This window comes from Canis lupus, chromosome 18, assembly GCF_003254725.2.
Source record: "Canis lupus dingo isolate Sandy chromosome 18, ASM325472v2, whole genome shotgun sequence".
In the NCBI taxonomy this organism is placed as follows: Eukaryota; Metazoa; Chordata; class Mammalia; order Carnivora; family Canidae; genus Canis; species Canis lupus.
In genome coordinates this window covers 48,080,187-48,093,434 of record NC_064260.1, presented here as the reverse complement: position 1 = coordinate 48,093,434, position 13,248 = coordinate 48,080,187, and the positions used below count along the sequence as shown (strand labels likewise).

Below are 13,248 nucleotides of genomic sequence, written 5' to 3'. Positions count from 1 at the left end.
CAGGCTTCCCATTAGAAGGAGGAGAACTTGTTTCCTTGCAACTGAAACCCATCAGCATTCTTCAAGTCTGGCCTCAAAGCCTGCTGGACATTATTTATGTGCATGGGTCACTGCCGAGAAGGCCATACACCAGAATCCCGGCTGTGTGCTGGGGTGGCCCGGCCCACCCTGCCCCAGGGTTGAACTCGACCCTGGCTTTGTTGGGGCCGGGAACTCTGGAGCCCCATAAAGTCTGCATTCCTGCTGCTGCTCGGGGCTCACCTGGGCGGCCAGGTTGGCCAGCTGGCGTTTCTCTGCCTTCCTGCCCCGTAGCCGGGAGGTCCTTCTGTGGCAAGCGTTCCTAACTTTGTTAGTGTGGATGTTGCTTTTCAAAAGCCAGGGAGGAGGAGCAGCTGCTGTTCCAGACCTGGGTTCGGGGCTCGCAGCAGGGCTGTGAGGTCGGCCTCAGACCCCCTCAGCCACCTCCTAGCGGGACAGCCCAGGAATGAGTGGCTTCCCCTCTCTGGGCCTCAGTTTTCCCACCTGTGAAATGGGCGTGATGGTACGTCCCTCCTCCTGGAGTGCTGGGCAGATCTAGGAAAGTGACTGCCTCCCTGCCTGCAGCCGTCGGCTGCGCACAGGCTGCGGTTCCCAGCTTACCTCCTGCCGGACGGGAATCAGAAAGCACATTGAGCAGGGCAGGGTCCCCCAGTGTGTGAGACCCCCCGCACACCACCCTGACGCCACATGACCGTGGCCGATGGTGGGAAGGGGTGCCACAGTCATGAGGGGGAGAGGGAGGGAGCCAGGCTTCTTGCAGATTCCAGCAGGTGTCCAAGGTGGGTGTCTGAGATGGCTCTGAGGCTTGGCTAACCGGGGCGAGAGGCACGGCCCTCAGCACTGGGGGGACTGGGGACAGACCCCCCTCACTGCCATGGGGATTAGGTGTGGAGGTCCTCCACTTGAGAACCCTGAGATCCCCAATCCTGGCTTCTCCATGTGTCAGAACAGATGGCAGGTGGCCCTCAGGGGACCTGTTGGTTTGGAGGCAAATGCCCACCCCACGCTGCGTGGGCCCCCTGCCCCCTCCATGGGAGGTGGTCCAGCCGTGACGCCCCCTGCCTAAGTGGGAAGAATGGGCCTGAGGCTCTGAGCAGTGGAGCAAGGAGACCAAGGCCACAGGACCCAGCAGGGGCGGGTACTGGCCCCTGACCCCAGGTCCTGCCTCGTGTTCTTTGCCCTGAACCACGTGCTGTGAGCCAGCCCCCACCCTGGGACTGAGCGCCCCCCCTGGGGCCCGGCCGTTCACAGCCTGGGATGTTAGGGATCCTCGTCTAGTCCTGAAGCTATTATTTCTCTGTTCATAATTTCATAATTACGCATTCACATCTTTGGTCTTAAAGGTTTTATGCCTCGTACATCTTCTCTTAAGGCTTGTCTTGGTTTTGTGGAAGCAGACTTTTAAAGTGAATTCTGGACATTCTTTTCAAAGCCACGTCTTTGGGACTCCTGGGTGGCTCAGTGGTTGAGCGTCTACCTTCGGCCCAGGGTGTGATCCTGGAGACCCGGGATCGAGTCCCACATCGGGCTCCCTGCAAGGAGCCTGCTTCTCTCTGCCTGTGCCTCTGCCTCTCTCTCTGTGTGTCTCTCATGAATAAATAAATAAAATCTTAAAAAAAAAAAAAGCCACGTCTTTAAGCACCCCAAAGACCTTTGCATGGCCCGGGTGCCAGGGGGCCGGGGGGGCCGGTGGAAAGGTCTGCCACTCAGGCTGCAGGTGTGATGTCCCGGGTCTCCTGGCCTGTGGTGTGTCTGAGCCGGCTCGTCCTGGCACCTCGGGGAACCCTGCTGGCTGGTTGTGAACCCTTCGGTGACTTGAAACAAGCCCCGGCAGACTGTGCCACGGAGGTCGGCAGATGCTCCAACCGCAGTTCAGGCCAGATTTGACCCTTCCCGGGGGGCCCGGGGCAGATCTTGCCAGCATCCGGGCTCCTGCCCTCAGAGGGGCGGAGGATCCTCAAACACACTCGTTGAGTTTTTAATTACGACAGTTTTTTATTTCTGGAAGTCCTGTTTGGTTCTTTTCCAGATTGGCTGTGTCATTTTTTTTTTTTTTTTTAGTGGTTTCCTGTCCTTTGCGGGACCTTTCCGTCCTGACATTTATTTCTCTAAACAAGGTGAGCATGGCTGGTTGTGATCCGTGCCATCTGTCCAGAGTCCACAGGCTGGTGGGGGCCCTTTGTGCTGGTTTTCCCCCTGGTAGGCCTGGCCCTGCTGCCCTATTTGTTGTGGAGACCATGAGCCCTCCCATAGAGCAGCCCCGACATCCCCAGGTCAGGGTCCAGAGGGGGCCCCATGCCGTCCTCCTCATGACACCTGCCGGGGGTGGTGGGGTCCTTGTCAGAAGTTGAGGCCTGGTGATGTCAGGGGCAGGGCCCAAGCCCCTCCTGGGCTTCCCCTTCTGGACTGAGCTCAGGGAGGGTCCTTGTGTCCCTGTGACGCTCAGGACCTGGAGCCGGGCAGGGTCATTCACACGAGGCAGGGCTGCGGAGGCCCTCATGGTGGTACCACACCAGGGGACACCTGCTTCCCTCCATCAGGACATCGCAGTGACCGAGAGGTGCCCCGGGGCATGAGGCGGCCTGTGGGTCAGGTGGGCTCAGGGGACAGTGCTGCCAGGAGCTCTCTGGGGAGCCAGGGGCAACCAGAGATGGCTCGTGGGTGGTCCTCACCAAAGCCAACCATGCCACAATCCCCAGCCCATGCCTCAACCACCACAAGTGAGCCGTGGCCAGGTGGTGGAAGCATGTGGTCCAGCCTAGGGGTGGCCTCAGAAGGTCCGAGGTGGCCATGGGAAGGCAGAGGGGAGCCCCAGGGGTGCTCAGCCACCATGAATCCCCTTTGGGGATGTTAGGGTTGTTTCGTTTGTGACTTTCTTCTTCCTTCTGAAATGAAAATGCCAGAAACAGTTCTGGTCAGGTCACAGATTTTATGAGTTGGGCTCAGAATGGAGGCTTGAACACACTCGGTTTGCCCCAGGAGAAGCTCCTGGCCAGGTGAGCATGGTGTCCATCTGGGGGGTGCCCGGGCGCCCTGCCCCTGCCCTTGCCCACACTCCCGCCTGTCACCCCATCGGGTCTGCGGCCTCCCAGGTGATTCCACGTCAGGAGGGTAGCAGTCGGCCAGACTCGCTGCTCTGGGTGCCTGGCTGGGGAAGGGGGGACCCAGCTGTCTCACGCTTTCTTCCCACTGGGGGCGGGCCACGGTCAGGCCGGGCACCACATTTGAGAACATCCCATGTGTGTGTTTTCCAAACTGGTCCCACGACCCCTTTCCCAAATCCCGCCAGATGTTTCCTGGGAGAGACCTCGTTGCTCACGTAAACAGAGGAGCGTGTTTTCCCAGGGAGGCCGGCCGCAGGCACCAGCTCCGTGACCACTGGCGAGAGAAATCTCCATGAGACTAGGAAGAATATATTTTGGGTCTTTGTGTGTGGGTGAGCAGTGCCCAGAAATAGACCCGGGTCTGTAACGGGGAGAGACGGGCTCTGCGGTCAGCGGTCATTTCTCCCTGCTCCGGGGCACCCCCTGAGATCGGCCTGGCGCCCATGAGTCACCTGGGTGGGGCGCTGCTGCCTCTCAGATTGTGGTCCCTTCCAGGGCTTCCCCGAGCTGGGGAGGCGGCCTCAAGCTTGTTGGCCAAGGGTGTTCATGCACATAAGCCTGCGTGGCCTCAACTGCCCAGTGGCCAAGGAGAGGTGATCCGGAGCGGGAGCCACACAGCCCTTCTTTGCACTGACGCCTCCTGCCAGCTGGGGGGCTGGGCAGGGATGCTAAGAGCACCAAGGCCTCCCCTGAGTATGAAGCAAGTCTTAACACTGCAGAGAACTCCAAGTGAGGAAATGGGCTCAGAGAGGTTGAATCACTTGCCAGAGATACACGGGGGTGGGGTGCAATGCTGACTCAGGCCACTCGATCTCAAGGCCTTATCTTGGTGCCTCCTGGACATGCCCCTGGAGGGCAGCAGGAGATCTGGGCTCCCCTCCCTACAACTCCCAGGCTGGGTCCTCCAGCTCTTGCTGGCATATGTCCGTTCACGGGTCTGTGTGCTGTGGGCCCAGCCTGGGCCATGCCAGGACTCCAGGCTCCCTGCAGGCTGCCCCGCGCTGGCACACCTCTGAGCCCTCACCCATCGGGTCTCTGTGCTGAGTGCCCTGGTCCTGGTGTGTTCCTCTGAGGCGGCCTCAGGCCCCAGCTCCTGGGCCCATGCTTCTTGGAAGCTCTCTCACCATATAGACAGGTTCACTGTGCAAAGCCCTACAGGGCTCTGGGCTGCAGATTCATGGCAAGCATGGCGGCAAAGCTGTGTCCACCTGGCATCTGCAAACATGACCTTATTTGGAAGACCCACATCAAGGATATCTGGGTGAGATCACCTGGGATTTAAGGTGAGCCTTCAATCCAGTGATAGGCGGCCTTAGAAGAGAAAGGAGACAGAGATTTGAAACAGAGACCCACAGGGGAGAGGCCATGTGGTGGCAGAGGTGTGTGAGGTGCGTGGCCACAGCCCAGGGACCTCCTGGAGCCTCCAGCAGCTGGATGAGCCCGGAAGGACCCTCCCTCTTGAGCCTCCAGAGGGAGTGTGACCTAAGGACACCTTGATTTAGGACTCCCAGCCCCAAACCATGAGACAGCGAATCTGCATCATTTTAAGCCATGTACTGTGTGGTCACTTGTTACAGCTGAACTAGGACACGGAGCCAGGATGCTGATGTTGCATGTGCCTCGTATTACCTCAGTACTGCTCTTCGCTCCATCCAGGGAATCTCCTAAACATGAAATTTGGCTGGGGGCGGGGGGCATGCAGAGAAGAGTAGAGGGTCATTGGGGCGTTGTGCATTGTTGCGCTTGAACGCGGGCCCCACACCTGCCAGTGCAAGCTGCTGGCCCGCGCCGCCCCAACTTTGTGCAGGAGTAATTGAACACCGAGGGCGCCTGTGCAAGTGTGACTTGATGTGCCCATATGTCCTGAAACGGTTACCCGGATGAGGTCACGAATGTGGCCACCAGGCCTGAGTCAGCTTTTCTTTTGTTGCTGATATATCAGAAACATTTATATCTGTGAAATCGGTCTTTTTAAACAGATGTACAAGGTTCCACCTATAAGGGATGCCGCATGGTCTTTGTCTTTCTTTCCTTTTTTTTTTTTTTTTTTGGTCTTTGTCTTTCTATGTCTGGCTTATTTCGTGTGGCGGAAGCCCCAGGTCCACCACGTTGCGGCTTTCGTCCTTTAGCGCGGCTGGGTGCTCCTCCATCGTGTGCACACACCACGTCTTTATCCGTCCTTCCGTCAATGGATGCGGGCTGTTGCTGTCTTGGTGGGTGCGAGTGGCATTGCATGAACAGTGGACACACATGTCTCTCCAGGGTCCAGACTTCCTGTGGATACAGACCCAGGGCTGGGAATGCTGTGTCATGTACTGCTTTTAATTCTGGGGAGAACTTGGGCTGTGACTCAATCTCCCCAAGGCCAGTGAGCCCGTTGGTGAAGCCAGGGCACAGCCACTGGCTGTGAAAGGCCGTGGCATCCATACTGATGAAGCCCGTGGCCACGCAGCTCGCAGCCAACCAGTGCCCAGCAGCCCCAAGCCGTTTGTCACTGTCATCCAACACACTGGCCCAGGGGGAAGCACCTCATCCAAGCTCTCAGCTGTTCAGGGGGTGTCAGGCTTGAACAGGCCCACCCCTGAGCCCCTGCGCTGGGGCTGCCCACTCATGTGAGTATGAAGACAGTGCCGACATCAGGGCCCCAGGGATCAGCCGGGTGCAGGTGCAGGTGCAGGTGCAGGTGTGGTCTGACCCCACAGAGGGAATGTCCAGAGGGAGTTGCCTCCCTTCTTCCTCTCTGCTAAGGGACGGGGGGCACCCACCTGCAGCCAGGAGTCAAAGGGACCTTTCTCTACTGTGAAAGGTCCTCTTTTTTTGGCCGAGCTGCTCGCAGTCCCTGAAAATTCCCCAGGCATCTTAGATTATGGGACCCCATCCAGGCCCTTCCGGCTCCACACCCCCTCTGGGTGGTGCCGGGAGGAGTGAGTGAGGGGCTGCTGATAGCAGCCACGCAGAGCCGCAGCCCCGTAAACCTCAGGTGTGCGATGGTTTCCAACCCGGAGCTTCCCACGCTGATCGAAGACTTCTCTCCTTTCTAGACTAAAATTCACGGGGTCGGATTTGTAAAGATCCACGCGCCCTGGAACGTGCTATGCAGAGAGGCCGAGTTCTTGAAACTGAAGATGCCCACGAAGAAGGTGGGTGCTGATGTTTGTACTCCGAGGCCTGTGTTGGCGCCGGTGCTGGGTGGGAGAAGGTTGCCGGGAGGGGCTCGGTGGTGAGAGGCCAAGTGAGTGTCCGTGCCACCCCCGGGGAGGGCAGCGGGCTCCCGGGTCTTGATTACGGAGGATACGGCGCAGCCCTGGGAGGGTCTTCGGAGACCCCAGACCAAACCCAGCAAGAGACGGCACAGAGAGAGCAGTTGGGAGCCTGTTGCAAATACCCACTTAGACTTCCCGCCCCTGCTTTTCCTACTTGTGGTGTCTTGGCTAATTCATCAGACTCCTTCTAATTACATTTCCTAGCTTGCTGGGCTTTTGCTTTTTAATCTCTGCACATTTCCGGCTGAGAAGCAATCTAACAGTATGTTCCTGGAGTTTAGTGAGGCGTCGGGATTTTATTTCGTGCTCGGAAAGGAAAGCAGGGGGCAGGGGGAGCTATTCTGGGGGCAGATCGGCCCCTGGCTCCTGAAATCCGCTGAGACCCTGTGGGTTACCTCTTGAAACAAAGCAAAGTTCAGAGGCAGGTTTTCTGGAATGTGTTGCAATTGTACTTTGGTGGGGTCTCTCTTCAAACTTGGAGTTTGCAGGGTTTATCTGGAAACTGAGCGTGGCGGGGGTGGGGGGGAGGCACTCGGCCCCATCCTAGAGCTCGGTTCCCAGGACATGCATCGCGGTGGGGTGGGACAGTCCTGGGACCTTCTGAGAATAGATTCCAAGGGTCACAGCTCAGCAGATGACGCGGGCTCCCCCCTCCCGATCTGGTCTGCAGCTCTACCACATTAACGAGACCCGTGGCCTCCTGAAAAAGATCAACTCGGTGCTCCAGAAAATCACGGACCCCATCCAGCCCAAGGTGGCAGAGCACAGACCCCAGACCACAAAGAGACTCTCCTACCCCTTCTCCCGGGAGAAGCAGCACTTGTAAGTGAGGACACCCCGCCCCTAACCCCACCCGTTTGCCCGTTCCCCAAGGCCCTGATGGGCAGACCCCACAGCCTGGTACATGACACGAGAGATACAAGCTGTAGGGCAGTCCCCTAAGGCCAGAGAAGTGGGGAGTTTCCGCCCCTGCAGCACATTCTCAGAAGAGCTTTGGTTCTTGAGCACAGAAAAGGTTCAAGAATGATTTCCAAAATGACCATTAATTAAGGAATTAAGGGACCAAGAGTCCTGTTCTGCTGAGGGACACTTAGGAACACTGCACAGGCCTGGGTGAGGGTGTGCACATGCCTTGGCTTACAGCCCCACAGCAGTGACCTGGGCATCTCCTCCCTTATGCCCGGCGCCGCCCCTCTGGGGCTGTGTTCCAGTGAGAGGGTCTGGTTAACCTGCCACCTGAAGCCTGCCCAGCTCTGCGAGGCAGGAACTAAAGAGCAGCCCCAGCTGGAGTCCTGAGGCCCCAGGGACTCGCAGCCAGCATGGTTGCCTGGCAGTTCTGTACCTGTTCTGGAACCTTCCCTCCTGCCCTGCTCCCAGGGGACAGTGGGGCAGAGCCCTCTGGGCCCGTGGTGGCCTCGCTGGACAGATCCGGAGTGTGGGCAGTGGTGGGAACAGAGAGGGCTTGGGCTCTGGGGCCCAGAGGGACATTGATGACAAGCAGGGGGAGAGGGGGGGTCTCCAGGATGCCACTGGTCTCACGGGACATGGAGAACGGTTTCTCAGCTCAGCACTGGGGCTTCTGCTCTGGCAAACATATTAGTCACAGGGCAGGGGCCATGTACTGCACTCCACTGCGATTTCTTGATCCTCCTGGGGATTAGAAATAAGACATTTTTACAAAGCAGCCCCTAGCCCGGCTCCTTACACCAGCCCCAGGATGGGGGTGCCCTCCTTCTAGGACCTCCCAGCACCCCGGCCTGCCTTGGCTCTGCCCTGGCTGACTCCCTGGGCACCCCTTTGCCAGGCCTGGCTTGCCTCCAGGCCCATGGGTTGGAGCCCCCTCCCCGGCTGTACCCCAAGTACCTTGGGGAGTGGTAGCACTCCCGGAGGGATCCCTCTGCCCTCAGGAAGCCTTAGGAAACCTCTGCGGGAGCCAAGACCTCAGGACCGGTTGTGAAGTATAGGGACACTGTCTTCAGTATTGGCAGTGTCTGATGGGAGGGGCGGCATGGTCCCCACCCCCGGCAGCGTTGAAGAAGAGACCCAGGGCATCATCAGAGGAAAGCCCATGCTTGGGAGGGAGGCGTGGGTGTCCAAGCCTCCCGGAGGGGCCAGGGGAATGACACGGACCGCTGCAGATGCCCAGGGTCAGGGCACACCTGGTCTTTACAGGGAGTTTGCCCAATTTCACAGTCACGGCTCATGGGCACAGCATGCTTTCCCAGGGCCTTGGAGACCAGGAGGGCCGACTCCGATGAACTGTGTCTTTTCCTTCCCAATTTTTCAACAGATTTGACCTGTCTGACAAGGATTCCTTTTTCGACAGCAAAACCCGGAGCACGATAGTGAGTATTGCTCGTGGGAGTCGCTGGCTCCCCAGCAAGGTGGCCCCGGGGAGAAGCGGATGATAATTTCATTTCAGCAGAACTCCTCCAGGTGGAAGCGGGCTCTAATTGCCTGTGACAGCAATAATGAGAATAATAGAACAGAGAGGCTGCGGGAGCCCAGGGGGAGCCCCCACCCCTCCGCCCCGCGTGGGAGGAGGAGAGCCAGGTGGAGCAGCAGAAAGGGGGCAGAGGGACTCCAGACCCCTCAGTGCCTGTACCCCAGCCCCCCTGCCCTGGCCCTTCACCGAGTTACCGGGGCCCCGGACCCAGCGCTTCCAAGCGGGCAGGCCTGGCAGGAGTGATGGGGCGGTGCAGGCAAAGCTGCGTGGTTGGGGTAGGCTGCCAGGCCTGTGCCAGAGGAGCAAATTCAAGTCTGAAACCTGCCCAGGCCACCCTGCCCCCTTCAAGGTATTGGTTCAGTGTGTCTCCTTCGGCCGCCAACTTGTCCACCAGCCAGGCTGGACCACGCACGGCTCAGGACCCAACATTTATCTGCACAAGAAATTAACCTCGCAGCAGACAGCCTGCTGCTCTGTCTCCCTCCCTCCCCTCCTAGAAAGCCCAGCCTGGAGGGGAGAGATGCAGGGTGGGGTGGGGGGAAGCCACCTGACTTTGAGCAGGTAACTGCCCCTCACGGCCACATCCCCAGGCTGGCAGGAGGCCAGATGCAGGGACGGTGGTACAGGTCACATTGGTGAGGGGCCTTGGGCCGCTGCCAGTGGGAAGGCAGATCCGGGTCCCACCTGCCTGCCCTCTGACCGCTCCCAGCCTCGTGACCTCAGGAGGCACCGAGCCTGCACCAGAACAAGAATGGCTCTGGCTTCCTGCTCAGCGGGCAGTGGTGCCTGTCCACACAGGGTGACCTGGACACAGCACCATGATTTATATTAACCGTGTTACTGACTGATCTTAGCAATTGCATCTCATTATAGTAAATGAGAAGGAACTCGTGTGTGTGCAAACATTGGCCAGCTGGTGTAGCTCGGGGCTGACAGGTGTCCGTGAGGGGGAACACCTCGGACATCGGCCACTTGGGAGAACCAGCCAGTCTTACTTTTTCTTCATCGTTAGGAAATAGAGAATTGGAGGAATGGCCAGCTAAGGAAACCGAGTCACGTGTCGGTTTCAACATGCATGTGTGCCCCAGCCTTTTACGATGTCCGGGGCTGCCACCGTGCTCCCTAGAAGCACAGGGCAGAGTGCAAAGTCACGAATTCGCTCTTGCTGTTGGGGCTGGGGGGCATATGTGAATGGGAAGCTCTAGACCCCATCTCGTTGGGAATCTGCCAAAAGAATAGAGTTCAGTCTGTGACCCCAAGTCACAGAAAGGGGCTCTGTCTATAGGTACTAACTGAACAATCTGCTTTACCTCTGGGATGCGGGGCGCTCTCTCCCAAAGACCTCGAAGGCCAGTTTGTAAAGTGCCGCTGCTCCAGAGACACTGGCAGCTCAGAACTTGGCCCTTGGTTAGCCAGGCCCCATGGTCTTTGAGATCTGATAGTATCCGGTGTTGGGGAGATATCATCCTAGGCGAAGGTGTGGAGATGGACAGCCCTTCCTGCCTCCTTCCCCCTGCTCCTGGCATCAGGGTCACCCAGTGTGCAGGGGGGTAGGAGTCAGGATCAGCGGGAAGGGCTGGATGTGCTGGTCTTGGGACTCAGATCTTCAGCCTGTGGAGACTAGGGAGCCATAGAAGGTTGCAGGGCAAGGTTTATGATGTGGTCAGATCTGTTCTAAAAAGATCATGGCCGGGTGTTTGGATGACAGGCACTGAGGGGGCACTCGACGGGATGAGCACTGGGTGTTATACTATATGTTGGCAAATCTAACTCCAATAAAAAATATACAAAAAAATAATAATAAATAAAAATTTAAAAAAGACCATGGCCAGTGGCCAGCTGCGGGATGGCAGGTGCAGGCAGATGTGGGCTTGCAGGTGGCCATGAATGGGGCCGTCACCACAGCTGAGTGGGAGGCTGTATTTATAGATGGTTCAGCAAGGTCAGGATGGGGCCAGCAGTTAAATTCGGCGGTAAGGGGGACAGGGCCAGCTGACTGAGTGGTTCGTTCGTGCAATTATTGGCAGTTATTGAGCACCTACTGTGGGTGGGAGGGAGGTGGCATGTTTAGGGCAGGTGGAAGGGAGCACTCCAGGACACGAGCAGAGCAAGAAGGCAGAGCCGTGGCCCTCGCAGCCACTTAGATCTCAGGGACCACATGCTTCTGGCAGAAGGGAGAGCACAGGTGAAGGCCCCGGGCCTCGGGGGAGGGTTTGTGAGTGAGAGGACAGCCGGAGGCCGGGTCCCTGGGCGAGGGCCGGGACAGATGGGGGTGTGCAGGAGGAGGTTCAGGACCTGGGGGCCACTGGCAGCCTGTGGGGGAGCCCTGGGCTTGGAGGAAGGATGGCTGCTTTCACTGTCACGTCTGTGGCAGAGGACCAGTCATGTTCACCCCATTTTGCAAGCGGGGACACTAAGGCACAGGGTGGTAAGGTAGTTTGCCCAGGACCACACACCTGTGTGTGGTGCAGCCAGGGCCAGAGGCAAGCAGACGCCCAGGCCTGGGCCCCTGAGGCCACCAAGTGAGATGTTTTGTTAGTAAAGGGGGCACGGGGCTGGGATGGTATGCAACCTTTCGGGGGGTCTGTCATCTCCTGACGCAGGGTAGGATGAATTCCCAAGACCCGCCCCCACCTCGGGCTCCCAGAACATCCAGGGCTACACCCAGGAGGGATCCCATTGGTGGGGTCCCCGTGGCTCTGAACCCCAACTCCCTTCCCAGCCAAAAGGGAGAGTGGCCTGTCCCACAGGGCGTAGGGGACAGCGCTCAACCCTGAACAGCACAACGTGCACTGTGCCTCCTGGAGGGACGTGAAAAATGCAGAACAGCACACCCTTGGCGCTGGTGATGCGCATCCTTAGGAAGGCTTGCCATCTGTCCTTAGAGAAAAGTGGGTGGCTGTCGCTGGTAACGCTCGACCACGTCGCTTCTTGGCCGTCCTGTGACAGCTTCTGCGTGCCAGTGCTGCGTCAAGTAACTGTCCGCCCCTCCTCCTTGTCTCTGCAACAGGTCTACGAGATCCTGAAAAGAACAACGTGTACCAAGGCCAAATACAGCATGGGTGAGGACATTGCTGGGGCCTGAGCTCAGCACTCCCCTCCCAGCCCTAATCTTGCCTCCAATCATCTCCGTGGGAGGCGGGGAGCTGTTTTGGGGGGTTTTTAGAAGGTTTTGATTTAAGCCGGTGTAAGCGTTTCAGACAGGAGAGCTATTCCAGGAGCACAGGGCTGGTTTATGGCCTGGTGCTCTAGGCACCAGGGTGCCCTTCCCTCCGGCCCATGGCCTTCATGGCGGTGTACGGAGCCTCTCCCTGCAGAGGTGGTAAATCCTGGCTGCTGGAAGCTGTAGGGGTGACCAAGGTGCCGTCACCCTCTGTTGACCTTCACAGCCCAGGGGCGAACATAATTGGGGTTCCAGGGGGGGTGATGGCCCAAAGCAGCACCCCATGGCTGGAAGCAGCCAGACATGCACCCAGCGTGGAGAGGAAGGCACCCCACCTGGGACCCACACGGCTCCACCCTGGGCCTTGCTGAAAGGCACGTCCTCGACATACATCCCGATTCTAGAACCTACCACGAAACCATCCCAGCTGGGCACCTTGCGTACCGTACGGCTTATAGTTCACCCCAAGCCACAGATGCAGAATTGTCCAGACCCAAGTGTATAGAGTCGAACCCCCACCCCCACCCCAGCATGGGTCCCTCACCCACAGCTGCAGGCTGAGGTCACCAAAACCAGACACTTCAGAGCAAAGGAATGCCTCTGGCCAGCATTCCTCCTTCTTCTTCAGCCCTTGTCCACCCCGCTGAGAGCTGTACGTCACACACGCCCTCCAGGGGCACAGGGCTGCGCTGGTAGGCGCAGGGTCTCTGCATCCAGGACAGAGAATCCTTGCACACTTGGCTCCCTGAAGAGGAAGGGATGCCGGGAAGTAAGCAGAGAATCGCATGGGGACAGGGGGGCAGGGGTGAGCTGCAGGCCCGGCCCAGGACACAGGAGGAGAGGAGGGACCCTAGGGTCAGGTGGGCTGCGTGTGCTGTGGCCAGGATGGCCAGTCACAGGGCCGCCTTCTCTGAGCCCATGTCCTAGGTCAATGGAATGGGGGTCCTGTCCAGGGGTCGAGAGGAGCCCAGGAAAACTGTCTACTGTAGGCCTGCCCACAGACGGAGCGAGAGCCTCTAGAGTGGCCAGGTCACCAGAGGTGGGAGGAAGTATGGCTCCCGTACGGCACAGTGTCCCAGACCTTAATGTGCCTATGAGGCCCCTGTAGGGTCCCTTCCAGGGCAAACCTGCATGGCTGCCGAGGAGGTCTGCCAAGAGCCCAGGGCCGGCCCCAGGGGCAGCCATCTGTGAGTGGCCCCACCAGCCTGTCCCTGGCAAACCTGCTGACAGAGT

The 13,248-nt window shown here is 58.7% G+C and overlaps 1 protein-coding gene across 8 annotated transcripts in view; it reads left to right on the top strand.

Annotated features, from left to right (window-relative positions):
* ANO1 (anoctamin 1) overlaps nt 1-13,248 on the top strand; it is an 81,436-nt gene that overhangs the window by 12,540 nt on the left and 55,648 nt on the right. For all 8 annotated transcript variants that reach the window (XM_025451772.3, XM_035701958.2, XM_025451771.3 and 5 more), the window contains exons 3-6: nt 6,185-6,283; nt 7,077-7,228; nt 8,697-8,751; nt 11,863-11,914. In XM_025451772.3, the coding sequence (XP_025307557.1) occupies nt 6,185-6,283; nt 7,077-7,228; nt 8,697-8,751; nt 11,863-11,914 (358 nt within the window). The remainder of the gene's footprint in view (nt 1-6,184; nt 6,284-7,076; nt 7,229-8,696; nt 8,752-11,862; nt 11,915-13,248) is intronic.